The 17635-nt window shown below is 43.7% G+C and overlaps 1 protein-coding gene across 2 annotated transcripts in view; it reads right to left on the reverse strand.

Annotated features, from left to right (window-relative positions):
- Positions 1-17635, reverse strand: part of LOC308284082 (ras-related protein Rab-40C) — a 34863-nt gene that overhangs the window by 4264 nt on the left and 12964 nt on the right. Inside the window, exons 2-6 of one of the 2 annotated variants that reach the window (XR_013961985.1) lie at positions 17511-17571; positions 10794-10854; positions 9788-9865; positions 5216-5459; positions 806-2320 (exon numbers count right to left, since the gene is read on the reverse strand). Coding sequence is in view for 1 of the 2 variants with exons in the window: in XM_080724621.1 (XP_080580747.1) it covers positions 2043-2320; positions 5216-5459; positions 9788-9865; positions 10794-10854; positions 17511-17571 (722 nt within the window). In the remaining variant the exon portion in view is untranslated. Of the gene's footprint in view, positions 1-420; positions 2321-5215; positions 5460-9787; positions 9866-10793; positions 10855-17510; positions 17572-17635 lie in introns of those variants that run through there. The other variant, XM_080724621.1, reaches the window with a different exon arrangement.

Raw genomic sequence — 17635 nt, forward strand, 5'->3', positions numbered from 1 at the left:
CTAAATGCCTCAACTCCTAATGTAAGTGCTTATCAGGGTGGGGAGTCCCCAAGTCAAATATGATAATTTTGGTGCATCCCCAGTTCAAACATGATTATTTGGGGGGTGGGGGGATTATTTCGGGGGGTCCTGGCCTGAAAACCACTGACCTACTGGACAGAGTGATTGGAGGGCATATGGGGAGCGAGTATGTGGATGTATTATCGTCTCTGCTGTCCGGGAACATGGCGAGGGTTTGCTGGGAGACAGACCTCATCAGTTGTAGCAGAGTGAGCAGGTACTGAAGGACCATAATTTATGAAGATGCATCAGCTCTCAACAGGTGTCAACGGGCTCAGGCTTGGTGGGTGTCCCTGGCACTAAATATTTTCAGATGGAGGTCTGCGGCCAAATACATATTAATTTGGGTGTTTGGGCGCAGGGCTGTTTAAGAAACACTGATCTATAACATGATCTATAACATGAACGCCAGCCTGTTGGTTCTCTCCGGAGAGAGAGAACCACTCAGAACTCCATCAGCCAGGATGTGAAGAAGTTAAAGTGGGGGTGGATTGGACACAACCCCCGAAAACCAACAGACAATCTCACAACGCAAGCTCTTGACTAGAATCCACAGAGCGACAGAGAAGTGGGAAGGCCAAAACAGATGTGGAGAAGATCAGCCGAGAGTGAGGCAAAGACAACCGGACTATCGTGGGGCCAGCTGAAGAAAACTGCCCAAAACAGAGTCTAAAGGCGGGGTGTGTTTGCTGTCCTATGCCTGCAGGAATAAGACAAGTAAGTCAGATCTATAACATGCATCAACTCTGTGGCAGGGGGTGGGGGATGCAAGGCTGCGAGGACGAGGGAGGAAGAGAGAGGAAGTTGGAACCCAGATAAAGGGAGGAGGGAAGAGGGTGACAGTCAAATTAATGTTCATCTGGACCCCCACAGCTCCCATGGGTGGCGTCTAGACGCGATACGAAAGTAAAGCTGTCCTTTCAGACCTTGTCTTCTACCACGACTCCCAGGGGGCCTGTGGGAGATGAGAACCCAACGAATGCTCCCACTACAACACACCTGCACACCTGGAGTTTGTTTCAACTTGTCAATTCAGCGAAAGCCATGTGAAAACAGAACAAAACTTTGTGACTTCCAAAGCAGCGTTACAGTCAAAAGCAAGAGGGTTGTGCCCAGATCTGACATCATAGTAGCCAAAGTTATGAATGGGTAATAGTGTTTGTGATCAGCCGTATCAGCAATAGTATTAATTATTGTTCACTTACTGGTCAATAGAACATTTTAAAATGGACAGAATAAGGAAGAAATACTGATGAATATTGAGCAATTGGGGGAGACACACACACACACACACAAAGAGCTCAAATGTCTCAAAGATAATAAAGAATTGAAGTGAAGTTTATGACACAAACCGTGAGTGGCGCAATGCAGATGAACTAAATATGGTTGCAAGAGTTTCTTAAGGTTCCTGTACACTTGTTGTCCATTCTGTACATGTAGTAATAATGCTCCCGCAGACAGGAGAACCTTCTCCATCCGTCTTGTCCCACGTCAGTGGTTGGTAGTGGCAAGCAAGGCCACCAGGCTTCTTCTTCACTCATTAGATGAGTCACTTCTATAAGAAGACCTGGTCTCAAAACAACAGCTGTGATCTTAGGGGAGATGGGAGGACAACTGCTTACGGGTTTAACCACATGAACCCTAGCGCTCTCCAAAAGGCGAATGTTGTTCTGTGAACATAGCCGGTCCACATGCTCACAATGTTGTGACCGGCTATTTTCCCAGAAGATTCTTATGGTGTATGGGGTAAAAAGGAGCATGCCAAGGATAGACCCCTGGGGCACACCGGTTCGCCAAAGTAAAATAGGGTTTAAGTGGCTAAGCATTCACGGTTTACCTCCTTGTTCCGAGCACAAATTCCCAGGGCGCGGTTTGTACTCTCCACCAAAAAATAAACGCCCACACACCATCTCCCCACAAATCCCTCTACTGGCCCGTCGTCTCTCTCCAACTCTCCCCCCACCCCACCCAGTCCCCAGAGACTAAGAGATCTTGCAGTTGTTGCGGGTGCAGTTCTGGGGCGGGCTCTGCGGCGGACGGATGGACTTGGAGCGCTTCAGACTGTTGCCCTTGGAGCCGCCGGCCGGCTGGCCGGCCAGCGAGTAGGAGCGTCCGTGCATCATGACGGCGTTCATGCCGTTGGCCATGGAGAAGGACTTGAGGTGGGACTTGATGGCCACCGGCAGCGGCAGCTTGTCGATGAGGTGCACCGGCGTGCAGGACACGATGGCGCGGCAGCACAGGTCCTGCAGGCTGAACACTGTAGAGGAGGAGAGGAGAGAGAGAGAGGGAAGAGTTCAGCACGTTTTGAGCAGGAACGCGTCTCTGTCACTGTAGATTGTAACCACTTCAAACCATTATTTTATACGTTAAGCTATTGGGAAATAGCAGATATACAAGCTCATAGCACGCGCACTGTATATCTGCTGTTTCTTTTAAAACATGAACAATTTTAGCCATTTCTGACCAGGATTTAGAAGACTTCTTGTAGAAATGGAAAACAGAAGAATACAAATCTGCATTTTGCAGAGGAAAATGTGAACCTGAAGGGGAGTTCCTCTCTCACATGGAGGATGACTATTTAAAAATGCCCCATGGAGAACAGCCGAGGCTTCTACTCTCTGCACGGAGCTCGTACCACTGACACTCAAATAACTGGCACCAAATGAACGACAGGCTGAGGGAAGCCAGCCTCGGCAGACTTCAAGAACCCCAGTAAGCACTCGTTTTATTTACAGAGGGCAAGCTGGGACATCTCTCTCCATCTGCTTCTCTCTTTCTAATTACACATGATCTGAATAAAGGGAATGATGACAGAGATAGAACGGAGAAGAATTAATGAGAGAGAGAGAGGGGGAGAGAGAGAGAGAGAGAGAACATGGCATCCATCTGAAGACCAGTAAAAGTCCATTAGCGTACATTAGCACTCCCAAGCTGTGAGAATGCATACACTAACAAACACTTGTATATGCTACATCCAGGCCTGGAATTTCATCTTTTTAGGGGCAAGGCTACTTGGCCTCAAATGCCACAAGGGCAAGGCCATCAAATAAAACAATAATACAGTATTAAGTCCACTGAAATAATGAATTGAATGTAGGGGTTAAGAATTAATGTGTGTTAATTATGTAGTATAACTATCAGTGAAATAAATAAATGATTGGTGGAATTTACAAATGACCAATATTTGTACAAACTCCTGAAAAGTTCATACTCTGAGTCATTGGCCTGGTTTGAAGACGGGGACCCGCAGACTCAGGAGAACTTAAGGGTACAGACTCTCAACAAAGGAAAAACCACATTGACAGTGAAATAGATTTACTCAAAGGTCTGATGACCTTATGTCCTGTAACTCTTGGTCCAACAGCGTGTGCATGATTAGTGCATGTGTTTGTCACGTACGCAGAGCCTCAGAAGTCACATAGACGAGTTGCCTTGGCACCTGGCACAGATGACCTTATGTTACTAGATTTAACTATTTATGATCAACCTTTTTGTCACCTTTTTGGCAATCTAGGCTCTTGCAAGGGCCTAGTTCAGTTACATGTGTCTGCAAACGGTTTGCGTCCTGTTTTACAGAATCAGGGAGTAGTCTATGAAACTACAGGAAAGAGACAGAGGAGAAAACAGGTGATATAAGCTGGGACATCATGGATGGGGCCATCAAGTAGCCTCGGGGAGTATCATTTTTTTTAAGGGCAGACTCCCGAAGTCAGAGGCAACAGTGGCCATTCATGACCTCCATGAAATTTCTTCCCTGGCTACAGCACATGTTTAGGATGTCCATCTGGACTACACAGCATTAGGTTTTAACCACTTAAACCCTATACTCTGTTGACAGGGGGTCTATAATTCATCCCCCTATAATTGATCCCCCCTTCTTTTTTTCCTCTACACCAAATCTATCGAAAATACTGATCTAAAAGCTCACTGCTTAAAGGATAAACAGATTACAGAGGGCTTCACCATTCATCAAATTAAAACACATTTTTAACATGCAATATGCCTATATACTAAAAACCGCTGCATTTGTTTGATAATATTCTACCATTAAAGCGGTACTGGGTCTGTTCTGCATCATTGTGCATTCACAGCATCTGTTAAGCGTTTGACCAATCAGAAGCCTCTGGCCAGTTGCTGATGTTGGCCAGCAGAAGTTCATCATCAGAGGCTGTGTTGACCTCCTACAAACTAGCAAAGTGCCATCTAAACAAATGTTATGATTATCATTATACAGTCAAATTGCAGAATATGATGCCTGTTGCATGATTAAACGCAGGAGGGGAGTAGAAGCCAGATGGAATGTGTGACAAAGCTATAATGCCCAGATGTCACATGGATGTTCTGAATGCCTCAACAGATTAGAATAAACCATTTGAATACAGCTAAAATGATTTCAATAATCATATGGATAAGGATATTCAATGTGATCGCTCAGATCGCTTTCAACCTGGCCTCCCTATTTTGTAAGCAAAAATAGCCAATCCACAAACTCACAACGCACTGCAGCGCATTTTGAGCTTTCAAGCTTTTTAATTTCAAATACCCCCATAACTATGAACGCGTACAAACGGAACCCCACTCAAAGAACCCTGATTGTCCCTGGACCGGCACTGAGTTAGGGCATAGGTGGTTAACATGTCAGAATTCAAATCCCCATTGAAACACACAATGGGATGTTTTATTCATATTGTTCAGTCTTAAGGAAGCAGTCTTAAGCAAGAGATCGAAGGACAGAAACAGAAGAGACATGGAAGCCTACGCTGGGAGAGACGAGGGAGGGGAGACGGCATGAGATGTCCAGAGGACAACCAAGCACCTAAAGACTCACCTATTCAGGCTCCACCTTAGCCCAAAATAGCCCATAGCACTTACCGTAGCACTCGCCTACTCTCAATGACCATACATGAAAGCTAGATAACATTTTTAGGTTTTATATGAAGTTTATTACTGAATAGGTGCTTAGTCAACCTACATTCTTTTTTTTCCTAGATTAATATTTCTATGCATTTGATGTATTGATGTATTACCTTGCTTATTGTATTGATGTTACCTTGCTTATGGATTTAAAAAAAAATTGTAAAGAGCGCACACCTTAACCTCCGCTCCACACATCCACCCATCCATTCATCCACCCATCCATTCATCTACCCACCTCTGTTGGGCATCCACCCACCTCGGTTGGGCCTCCAGAACTTCTCCATGCCGTGCCTCATGAGGACGATGCGCGACAGCTCCGTGAAGGACTCGATGACGTTGAAGTTGCACAGGGGGCTCACCTCGAAGAAGGTCATGCCATTCTTCTCGGCGTAGGCGCGCGCCTGCTCTGTGGGGACCTGCCGCTTGAAGGCCAGGTGGAGCCGGTTACCCACCAGGATCCGAGGGACGCCCGGTGCATGCTGGGTAGAAAGAACGAGAGAGATCATAAGTAGGTGCACCAATGTGTTATAGAAGTTATAGCTCTTTTTCCATGGTGCTTTTGGCACTCTGTGCTCTAAGTGAAACACCCACAATCATTTTTTGTTAACTCAAAATAACAAAAAGGCCCTTGTTCTGTCTGGGCAGACCCCAGTATAGACCCCTGGGGCACTCTGGTCAACGAAGTATAGAGTTGAAGTGATTAAAGCGGCAATTCAAAACTTTCTTTTGATTTGTTTTATTTTAACCATTCTGTATTATAGAGTTTGTACAATTACACAAGTGTGGCGGTTCGGGGTGATCTCCTTGCACTTCTATTGAGACATCACTACTGGTGGTTGACAAAGGGTACTGCATTAAGTTCAAAAGGAACCTTCACTGCACTCATAGTCATAGGGGACCCGAGTTTGAATCCCGGTTAGGACATGAAAGTTAAGGATTGTAACTTTAAGAGGTTGTTTAACCACTTGAACACCAGCATCCATATCCTGGGGGGACCATTCGGAAAGAGAAAAAGCAGATCTACAGGCTCACAATGCGTCGCAATGTGACTCATTGTAAGCTTGTAGATCAGCTATTTTTGGCAAAGAGACTTGGTGTAGATGGAAGAAAAGGTCAAAGTACAGTAGAGTTGTAACTCAAGTCCAATTCTGTAGGACTAAATGGTTACAGGCAGAGAGAGAGGAAGCGATAGAGCGCTAAACGCAGATGGAAAGAGAGGGCCCTGGCACATATTAAATGGAACAAAGTGACTAGCGGTGGTCTGTTACTTATTCATCAGGCCCGGGGCAGGAGAATAACTTGCCCTGTCACTTCGACTCGTGTCTCCCTGATTCACAGCAATCTGTTCTGACTGACAGAATAGAAGATGGCAGCCTGGCCATTGCCCTACTACTCCATGCAGCCTGTCTGTCTGTCCATCTGTCTCGGCTACTAATATGGTCCAAAATTGGTATCACTTAATGATACTTAAGGACCAGGAAAAAACTAGATTTAAGCTAGAATAAGCTAGTCTAATTCTATTGAGCTGGAATGTCCACGACAAAATATATTATTGGTCGACTAACATTGATTGGAATTTGTCAACTAATCGAACAAATCTGTAAAATTGTGTTTGCCACGTGTACAATCATGCAGAGACAAGCCTTTTCAGGTTGGTGAGGTTGAGAAATTAATATTTATAATATTGAAAGTTAGACTGGCTAAATTAACTTGACCAAACAAAGTCTTGGTCGACATAAGACCAAACTACAGGGGACAGCCCTACAAATGAATTCAGAAAATGATATGACAACTTAATGTAAGACCAGGAAAATACAACATTTGCAGTAAGCTGCATTCTGAATATTACGAAAACTCCCAGATGATATGCAGTCTCATATCGGGATTTGGATGCAGTATTATATGGATGTATTGCTCAATGCTAATAGGCAGTAACAGTTGTCTTAATGACCTAGTATGACTCTGGGATGTATGCGGTCATTGGGACACGGCCCGTCTCCCAGAGCAAAACCACTAAGTCCATTAATAACTGGGTCTGGAAGCACCAATGTTCCAGCGTTTTTACTTTCCAACCTACAACCCTGTTTGCCTGCTCTCCCATGTTCTCTGCTTCTCACTCCGCTCGGACATTTTCCAGTCGCTTCATCACTCCCTATGGTTCTGACTGCACCGCAAAATCCTCAGTGTTAATTTGACTCGGAGAATGCACAAATGGACCCTCACAGGTCTATGTGGTGTCATGTAGTGCACACGCTCACAGTTACTCTCAGAGTTAAATTAACATTGGGGATTTTACTGCATTGTGACCGCGACCCGGCAGCCACAGGATTCTGAGGAGGTGGGGCAGGAAAGGCAGATCTCAAGCACACACACACACACACACACACACACACACACACACACACACACACACAAAGAGGAGAGAGAAAAGGACATCCTCTGCTTCCGAACCAGCAGGAAGGAGCCCGTCAAAGCTAGGGAGACCCCACCTCTATCTCAAACACACACACTTTTTTTTATTTTCACATTTTAAAATACATTTTGAAAAGTTAGAAAAATGTTGGACAATTTCCCAAAATAGAGAAGCCAGGGTTTGTATGGTTAAAAGGCTAACATTAATGTCCTCTTGCTAATGGTCCAACGGTGCTTTTCGGTGAAGGGCCAGTGGTTTCCGGTGAGGATGTGTACGGATGTGAAAAAGGTTTTACACCAATTACAGTATGCTTGCTTTAAACCTGTGGTGCATGCCTCCCCCCCCTCCCTCCTCCATGTTAAATAATTAACCAGAAATGCCTTGATCTTAAAAAAAAAAAAAAAAAGAAAAGAAAAAGAAATCACCAATAAATCAAATCATTATAAAAACCTGAAAACCACGATATAGCCTGAGGCAAGCAATCTGTGAGATTCCTCAGTGTTTATTTGAGGCTACTTTGAATCCAGTCAGAGCGAGAGCCACACTACCATGGCGATGCACGTTTGGCAGAGCATATTTTCCTACTTGCCATATTTTCCAATGTCCCATATTCCTCACCACTTGTGTACCACCCAAATCCTCCCAATGCAATCTAGGCCAGTGTTTCCTTCAACCTGCGGTTTGGGAGGCCACAGAAGTGGGCGAGACGATGTTCTGAGCCTCAGGGCCACAGAGAACGTTACGAAAGTATAGATAAAAACTTTAACCTTTGCTTTTATATATATGAAATGTCTGAGACTATTAAGATTAAATGGAAGATGCTTCTGAACATATTTCTAGTTTCACCACTTCAAATGCTCCAATCTTAAAACAATGACCGAAAACTGCCCATCTGCAAGCTCTCAATGCATCTCAGGCGCATTGAGAGCTTGTAGATCAGCTATTTTCGCTGTGCAACATGCTTCCACAGAAGACATGCTGGCTTCACATGGAATCCAAATGACTGAAATCAGTCGTGGCGACCGAGAATTTTAATCCATGCAGACACCAACACATACTGACAATAACCGATCCATTCGTTATAAGCACCATTAATAGGGTATGCCATTCTGATCAGGATCAGAATGGCGTTAATCATCATATACAGCAAATGCCAGATCTGATTCAAAGCTAGAACAAAACTGATGCTGTGTTCACGCTAGCGGCGACAAAGCAGAAGGCTACAAGCCATTTTCAGTGGAGGCCAGTGACATGAAGCTGCTATACAAAGTGATGCCCGACTACTGTAGCTGAAAAACGTTTTGCAGTGCTCCAATGAAGTGGTGAAGCATCAATTATGTTTTTGTTTCCCCATTTCCACTCCCCTTCTCTCTCTCCACAATTCAGTGCTGCCTTCGGCAAAATGGAAGAAAATCTCATTCTTGCCGTTAACCAGTTCCCTTTGCTATTTAACCCTACGGTTTTCATTTACAGTGTGGTCTGAGCAACACTTCAACTGTGCAGCAATGTAGCTGGCCACGCTTGGCTGTTTTGTAGCTTTGTCACCGCAAGAGTGAACACAGTATTAGTTTGTTTCTCTATTTCTTTTTAGCTTTGCATCAGATTTGGCACTAAGCCCGTAATGCAGCAGTGTTGTGGTGGGTCACTTTGTAGCTTCATGTCACTGCCTTACAGTATAAGTCACTGGAGGCAAAGGGCTTTCCTTTGTTTTCATAGCCCATGAGAACTGATGCTGGACGTTGAAGCATGGCCTTTCTTGTTCTCAAAACGAGATCTGCGAGGCCTCCTGGCTAACCGTGTGTCACCAAATTCTGGGCCCTGGGTACAAGGATTCACTGCGGGTCCCCCATGAAGGTTCTTCATAGGGGGAGGGGGTTTAACCCATGTAGACTGGGAACGCATTATTTTGTGCTTTAACTATTGGAAAATAGCAGATGTACAAGCTCACGGAGCTGTGATGCAAGCTTGTAGATCTGCTATTTTTGAAAAATCAGGAAAGTTTGTGCTAAGTCCTACTAAGGTTTTTTGAAAAACCTATGTTTCTATGTCAGTGGTGCTCAAAATCTTTCATGTGAAGGACCCCCAAAATGATATGTATTTGGCCACAGACCCTCATCTCAAAATATTCAGTTCCAAGGAGCCCTCAGAAGCAAAATTTGAGTTACATATGTTCGCTTAACAATACATATATTCAAAGATTTTCAGCAGATCTACAAGCTGTGAGCTTGAGCTGTGAGCTTGTATATCTGCTAAGTATAAAATCATTAAGGCCCCTCCACCTCGGGCCCTAGTAACTCAGTCCCACTTTTCCCACACTTGTGACGCCGCTGGTCACCGAAAATCCCTCAGCCCTTTCTTTATTCCATCTCCATTTCACACTTTCTGCGGACTCACCTCGTCAATCTCTCGGATCCACCGGTCGATGCCGTCGAAGGACCACCGGTTAGTGATGTCATAGACCAGCAGGATGCCCTGCGATGAACACAAACACAGCATACATGGTCAACGGTCAGGCACAACAACATGGTGCCACCCTCCCCCGTGTCCTGTTTACAGCCTACACACTCAGCATGGAGGCATCAGCTATAGCACTGTTTCCCAAACAGTGGGTCGGGACCCATTTGTGGGTCACAGAAACATTTCGGGTCCCTTCATTTTTGGTTTCCTACATTTTGTTTTTAATTATAATTATTTCAAACATTTTCAATAAAAACTTCCAAAAAGGCATTAATTTTTTTCATGAATTAAAAACAAAATTCAAAGATTTTTTCAGTAATTTCATGAAGAAATCAGAGAAAAAGCGAAGAAATTCCATGAATTAGAAAACAAAGTAGTGAAAATAGCCGATCTACAAGCTTGTAGATCTGCTGTTTTCACTAGTTTGGGTCCCGGGGCAAACGTCTAGTCTGTCTTTTGGGATACGAGCTAAAACGTTTGGGAGCTATTATAGGGCATACCAAATCTGCCGAGGCAATTCTTTTTGCAAATGGCAGATACGGCTGGTTTCTAGGCTAAGTCTACAAGCTCACAACACACATCATGAAGCATTGTGAGCTTGTAGATTGGCTATTTTAGCATCGCCATGCCTACAAGTCAAGCCTATGTGGTTATTGGATCTTTTCAAGTGCTTTGATATGATCATGCTTTTAGAAGAGAGGAAAAAAAACAACAACACTAGATTCATGTATATTCTAGAAATATTGAATGGTGAGTTTTAGATAAACATGTTATTACAAACAAAACTATAATAAACCATGCTGTGTGTGCATACTCTATACACAGGCAACAGTGCGGCATGTGTACAGTATGCTGTTCAGTTTCCAGCTTGTTGTTTCAGTAGAGACCAACTAAAGCAGGAACTGTCTTTTTAGTTTTAGTAGAAGCGTCTTCTTTTCCTCACCTGAGCACCACGGGAATACGAGCGGAAGATGGTGCAGAAACGGCCTTGTCCCGATGTGTCCCTGGAGAGAGCACAGACAGACAGAGACAGATAGCGGGAGGGAGAGAAGAAACTAGGTTCAGCCAGTTGGAAGGTTTGTTTGTTATAACCTGTGGCATGTCTCAGTCGGAATCCAGTTAAATTAATGAAAGGGGAATTGGCCTGTATACTTTAACTATAAGGCTGTGTACTCAATTCAATTCTCCAATATGGCATAGCTCCACGAACATCATGAAAATCTCAATGTTAAGACATCAAAGAAATATTCATTGTATCTTGTAACATTTACCAAAAGATTACAGCACTTCCAGTGTTGCTCAAACGTCTTTCAGTAAATAAAGACCAAGGCAGATTGTTCAATTATTTATCAGGTTAATTTATATGAATCATCCCAATAAAGCCATGTCAAATATCCCCATTTGGTGTACAAATATCATTGAGACACTTTCAAGTCGTATTACCTTCTTATCAACTTTCAAACTGATTTTCCAAAGTTAGGCATGTTAGAGGCAGGTCATTATAAACAAACATTTCCAAAAGCTGTAAATAAATAGCTAAAATAGCAGATCTACAAACTCATAATATGTTGAATCACGACACGATGTGTGCTTGCAGAGCAGCTATTTTTTGCCAAGTGAAACCAACGTACGGCAAAGTAAAAAATAAGGCTCAACTCTCAAGTGCCACCACCAGTGCCTCTCTGTTAGCATGCAAGTGGCAATCTAAGCCTGTGTGGCCTGGCACACACTGGCACCATGCTCTACAAACACCACTACACTAGAGACAGTGTTTATCCAGGAAATACACATACTGTAGATCAAGTACATGACAGAGGTTGCACAGCAGTGATCGCCTATTTCTCAGGTAGACTGAGGTACAACGACAGGCTACCGTAATTCACGGTTTCACAAACAATGAGTGTGAAACCGTGACCCATTTGTGAAAATAGCCGAAATACAAGCTCACAACATGGCGCGAAGCAAGTAAAGCAACACGTAGTGAGCTAGTAGATCTGCTGTTTTTGCTAGTTTAGGTCCCGGGGAGATATCACATTTTCCTTTTGGGTCTCGAGCTAAACATTTTGGGAACCACTGGCCTAATTGATATCAGAGAGGAGAAGGCTGGAGGGGAGTTCCTGGCTGATAGCGACCTCTGGGTGTACGTGACTTTGTTAGCTTTTACTGAGTGTGTCCAATCACAGAGGATGTGTTTAACGAATCCGTCGGTGTCAAACACATCGCCAGTGATAACGGCCGTCCAACCCCACAAAACCAACAGCTCTTTGACTGCGAGGGGGAGAGAGTGAGTTAAAAAAGTGGATAGTAAGTGGATTCTCTTCGTTTTATCCCATGATTTTGTAACCCATTTTTCATCCAGTGCCAATTGCCTAAACTGTAATCCTGGGCGCTACTCTCCCTCTGCCAACCTGGGGAGAGCCCTGAACTGAGCTCATGCTTCCTTCAGTGCATGAGGAGTGAGCAGGCCGCTTCTTATCACCTGACAGGGGGAGCTTCCCCAGTTGGACGTAGCGTGTGAAAGGAACACGTTATTCCAACCAGTGCCCCCAGGAAGTGGATTCTAAGCGCATGTTCATGTCTGTGTGTTTGTAGAGGGAGTAAGAACAAAGAGAGACATTTCTCAGACAGAGAGTGCAGTTAAGGAAAATCAATGGTTCTATGAGCACAGACGCCTGATGCTGTCCAGCATGACATTTAGATAAAGCTCCTGTTCAAATCCGCTTCCGAGAGTGGAAGAGTGGGACAGGATTTCCTCATTTAACCTGTGATACAATGCAAAAGCGCAATGTTCGTACTAGAAAACTGTTTTGGAGTGGGCTACAGTGACAACATGGAATGCACCTAACCCCAACACAACTGACAGGACAACATGATAGAGGTCATTCAACACACTGACAACACTGAATATGCCAGAGTTGTTCTCAGTCTTCTTATTACTTTTCCTCCGTCACATTGTCATATTGCCTTTCCAACAGGCAGAATACATTTTCCTTGAACTTATAAGGTTATCTCTGCACATAAAAGGTCAAGATGCCGTACTTACATGGCACTTTTCTACAGCGTGGCACGGGCTTGACTAGACACAACTCGACACTCTAAAGTAAAAAGCCTGCTGTATGACTTGGCCACATGGTGATTGATTGGCACACTGGACTGATGTCAGTTGTTCTGTGAGTCCGGGCCGCCATTTGGACAGAGTGGGGAGCGGGACAGTGATGGATGTTTAACAGCACCTCAGAGACAGAGCGAGACTAGCGGGTGTGACTCATCAGAAAGACAGACAAAGAGCCAAAGAAAGAGTTAGAGGGAAAAAAGCCTGATTTATACTTAGTTGCGCACCGGAAATAGACAATCTATAATGCTCACAACACAATGCATTGTGAGCTTGTGGGTCGACTATTTTTTGCAGCGTGACAAGCATAACTTAGAGATACAGGGAGGACAGCTCTGAGACCTGCTACAACACACTGCTAACGTACAGTTATCAAAATCAAAAGCAAAGACTAAAATCACCAAATATGAAAAGAACATTCAGTACTTGAAGAAAGGCTGGAGCAATCCACAGTAATCTAAACAACATCGGTAGGGAAAGGAGAAAAAAACTCTGCCTTAGATTTGTGCACAATGTGCAGTACACATCTCTCTATGCAGCATACTGCTCTGTGCCAAGCCCAGTCCAATAACAAGGCTAGAGTCTAAAAGCTCTGCTATCATCCATGATGCTCAAATGATGAAATCGACCAAAGTGTGGAACTGAATTGAAGGAAATCATTATGGGTCATCATCCTCATCAATTCATTCATGAATACCAACAGAAAATTCCATAGTAACCCAGCAGAACGGTTTTCATTATATCTTGTTTGTTTGGGAGTAAAATGTACTGTATGCTGGACTGGTGGACGTTTTTACCTAATGGTGGTGCTGGAGGAAAGACCATGGGGGTCAACAACACCAGCAGGGGTCTTGATCTGGGATTCAAGTGTTGCAATTCCATGGCAATCCAGACAGCAGTTATCAAAATATGTTGCTTAGGACAAAAATTATAATTGGACACTGGACAGACATACCAACATAACATAGCCATCCTTAAAACAAACCCAATGTCTTGCAAAGGAAGGCTGACAAGTCTTGAGTGCCTCTCAGAATGCAGAGCAACCGTAAAACTCTGCCATCGTGACGCCATAGTTTCATTCTGAAAAAGATACGGTCTAGAGCAGGGGTCTTCAACGCTTTCAGGCCAAGGACTCCTTAGCTGAGAGAGAGATGAAGCAGGGACCCCCAGATTCCATAAAGTGTATTCGTTTGACAGCACAATCTTCAGTGTATTTTGAATTCATGTCAATTTGTGTTATCAGATATGTAATCACTTGAACAATACTTAATAAACTTGACCTTTTCACTCTGTACTTAGTCTGCTCTTTTTACCCTCTACACCAAACCTATTTGCCGAAAATAGCTGATCTACAAGCTCAATGCCTCGCAAGGTGTTGATTTTTGGCTAAAGTTAACAGAATATGGACACTAGGGATCAAGTGGTTAATATCAAAAAGGAGAAAAAGGTTTCTATCACTCAAAGATTTGGAGGACCCCCTGTATTAACTCTGGGGACCCCCTAGGGGTCCTGGACCCCCTGTTGGAGACCCCTGGTCTAGAGTCTAGACTAGACTGCAGTACACCCACTTTGGTTAAGACCCAATGTTGGTCAACAAGATGTTCTGACAGGGTGACAGACAGAGGAATATTATGTTTGAAATGAAGGGTTCCATTGCAAAACTGGGTGGAAATCACTGATCTCACACTCACAGAGAGCCTGCCAACGACTTTAAAACAGAACCAGATGGTTAAATTAGGGAAACACAATCTTCTTCCCCAAGCACTCGGTACAGAAGCATCGTTTATCCAGTATTATGATTTTCTAGAATAATAGCACACAGTCACACTATAGTTTTTTTTTTAACCACTTTCAACATGGTGTCCCTAATTTGATTATTTCCATAAGGGTAAATAAATTAGCAATATTTCTAAGAAAAGGCTTGCTTCCCACTCCTCGAGGGAATTGTGTGCACTTGGGCACTTTGGTCCCCTTCCTTGCAAATAAATCATTTGAATTCAAGAGCACTGAACTGATGCGAAATTAACCACTTTCAACCTGGCGTCCCTATTTTGGCCATGTTTCCCAAATTACAAAACTTTAAAAATCGTTAAATGTAGCAGATCTACAAGCCCATACACGTCATATCATGGCGCTCATCACATCATATTCACCTATGACAAGACATGCATAGCCAGACTGTTGACTCTCACAATTTTCAAATGCCTCCATCATTCTGTGTAACAGAAGCGCTGAAAGCATTCGGGTGTAACGCATGTCCCGCTTCCCCCAACTTCCGTTTTGTCAAATTAATCGAAGCATATATAGCTTGCTGCTTAGCAGGAATGAAGATTCGAAAACATATTTTAAAATATATTTTCGAATTGTCAAGGGGGCGTAGTTCCAGACTCTATGTAGCATTGTGGAATAGTTGTCTGGCTTAACGCGAGTGACTATGACAGGCCCAGAACAGGGATGCTAGGGTTCGTTAAGCGTGGCGAGGCAGCAGAAAGAGAGGACGTGCCTTTCTTGTTTCTTTTTTCTATTTTTTTTATCCCACCATTTCTTCACCCAGTGTCAATTATCTAATGTAATCCTCGGCGCTAGGGGACACAGGGAGAACATGCCAACTCCACACATAACGGCCCTTTCGCCAACCCCACCACGAGGGTGTGGTTTTCAAACGGGCCCGCGTTTGAAGGACTAACTCTGTGGGGGAGACGAGGCGGCGGTTCTCCCCTGAGGAGCCAAATTCCTTGGCCCACTTACAGTTGACCGGCTCTTGCTCGCGCCACAGTGGGTTGTATTCTCAGGCACTGCCGCTGCGTTGCTTTGAAGACTACTATTTCTGAGGCATTTCAGCAGAGCGAGTGCAGTGAAAAAGACGTAGTAGGGGCTGGGTGATGTGTAACAACGGCAGCCATGAAGATGGGAGTCAGGAAAACAATAATTATACGCGCAATGTAGTAACCGTGGTCCGCACCGGAAAATCCCCGCCTCCAATCACATAGTTGCCAATTAGGGATGCACCGAATATTCGGCCACTGAAAATTTTCGTCCGAATAGTGCCAAAAAAACGCATATTCGGTTTCGGTTCGGTTAGATTTTATGGCCGAATAATTATTACCGAATAGTACCGAATACCAAATACAGAATATTACCGAATACTGAATACCGAATACTACCGAATAATGTATAGGCTATATATATTTTAATAATTTATTTTATTTTTTACATTGATATTTCTTTATTTTGCAATAATTCAGCAAATAGTAAGTAACAGTAGTAATAGTAATAATAATAGTAGTAGTAATAGTAAAATAGTAAATAATTCTACACAATAAATACATATATGTTTTAAATAACTCAATATGGACCCTTATACTTATTGCCATAAACATGTAGCTCTACAACAGAGGCACAGCCATGACAGCAATTGTAAAAAAAAATTCGGCTATTCGGTATTCGGCCAAGTGTTTCCTATATTCGGTTTCGGACAAGAATTTTCCTTTCGGTACATCCCTATTGCCAATTCTTTCTCTCCTCCAGCAAATTAACCAACCCAGCCTACCGTCACAGATTCAGGTCAGCCGCAAACACCTATCCTACCGTTTCTATTCAGATTGATTGATTGATTGATTGAAGAATTTTGCAATAGAAAAAAGTACAGTTTCATGACAGTACAAATCACGTGTACAAGGTCAACTAAAAGGAGATCCTAGAAAGCACTAAGGCTTATTTCCACAGGAACCACATTTAAGTATCTCATATAAGTTAACATGGAAAGACAGACGGATAGAACATAGTACTTTATCTAGGATAACATCAATTTCAAAAGCAGAAAAAGCATAACATCAAATACAAAGGCAGAAAAAAGGGGGGTTGGGGCGCCTGGTGGCCTAGTGGACCAGGCGCATACCATATAGGCATTGCCATTTCGGCATCAATGCCTGTCGGTGTCGCCGGTTCGATTCCCGATCCGGGCGACCTTTGCCGCGTGTCACTCCCTGTCTCTCCCCCATTTCCTGTCAGTCTACTGTCCTATCCAATAAAGGCAAAAAGCCCAAAAACAAATCTTTAAAAAAAAAAAAAAAAAAAAAGGGGGGTTTTTCATACCAATTTTGAAGGAGGCTAGGGATTTGCTCTTCTTTAACGCTTGCGGAAGGGCGTTCCATATGTTGGTGGTATAGCAGGAGAACGAATTAGAGCCTTGTTTAGTGTTAAATCTACGATGATGATGATTAGTGGAGCTGCCTCTGGTGTTGTGATCGTGAACATCCTTGACCTTTAGGAAGTAGTTTGTCAGGTACATGGGTATCTTGTAGGTGTAGTGTATCTTACACCAGGCCCATTGCAAGATGCTGTACTCTGTCAGCTACTTTGAGCCACCCCACGCTTTCGTGGTGATGATCGTTAAGGTGGGCCCGAGGAGGAAGACCAAGCACGACCCTGATTAGTTTGTTCTGGGCTGTTTTTGTTCTGGGCTGGAACAGAAAGAAGTTCACATTCTGTCTAATAAGATGTTCAATCAATCAGTCAATTGGGCACAGTGTGGTGCCAGGTGCTTACCAAAGCTCCAGCTTCACTCTCCTCCCATCCAGCAGAATGGTGGTGGTCTTATAGTCAATACCTGGAGAGAGACAGAGACAGACGGGGATTAGAAAGGCATTAATTACATCAGTCGTTTTCAAACT

This window comes from Nannobrachium achirus (genome assembly GCF_963921795.1).
Source record: "Nannobrachium achirus genome assembly, chromosome: 4".
Lineage (NCBI taxonomy): Eukaryota > Metazoa > Chordata > Actinopteri > Myctophiformes > Myctophidae > Nannobrachium > Nannobrachium achirus.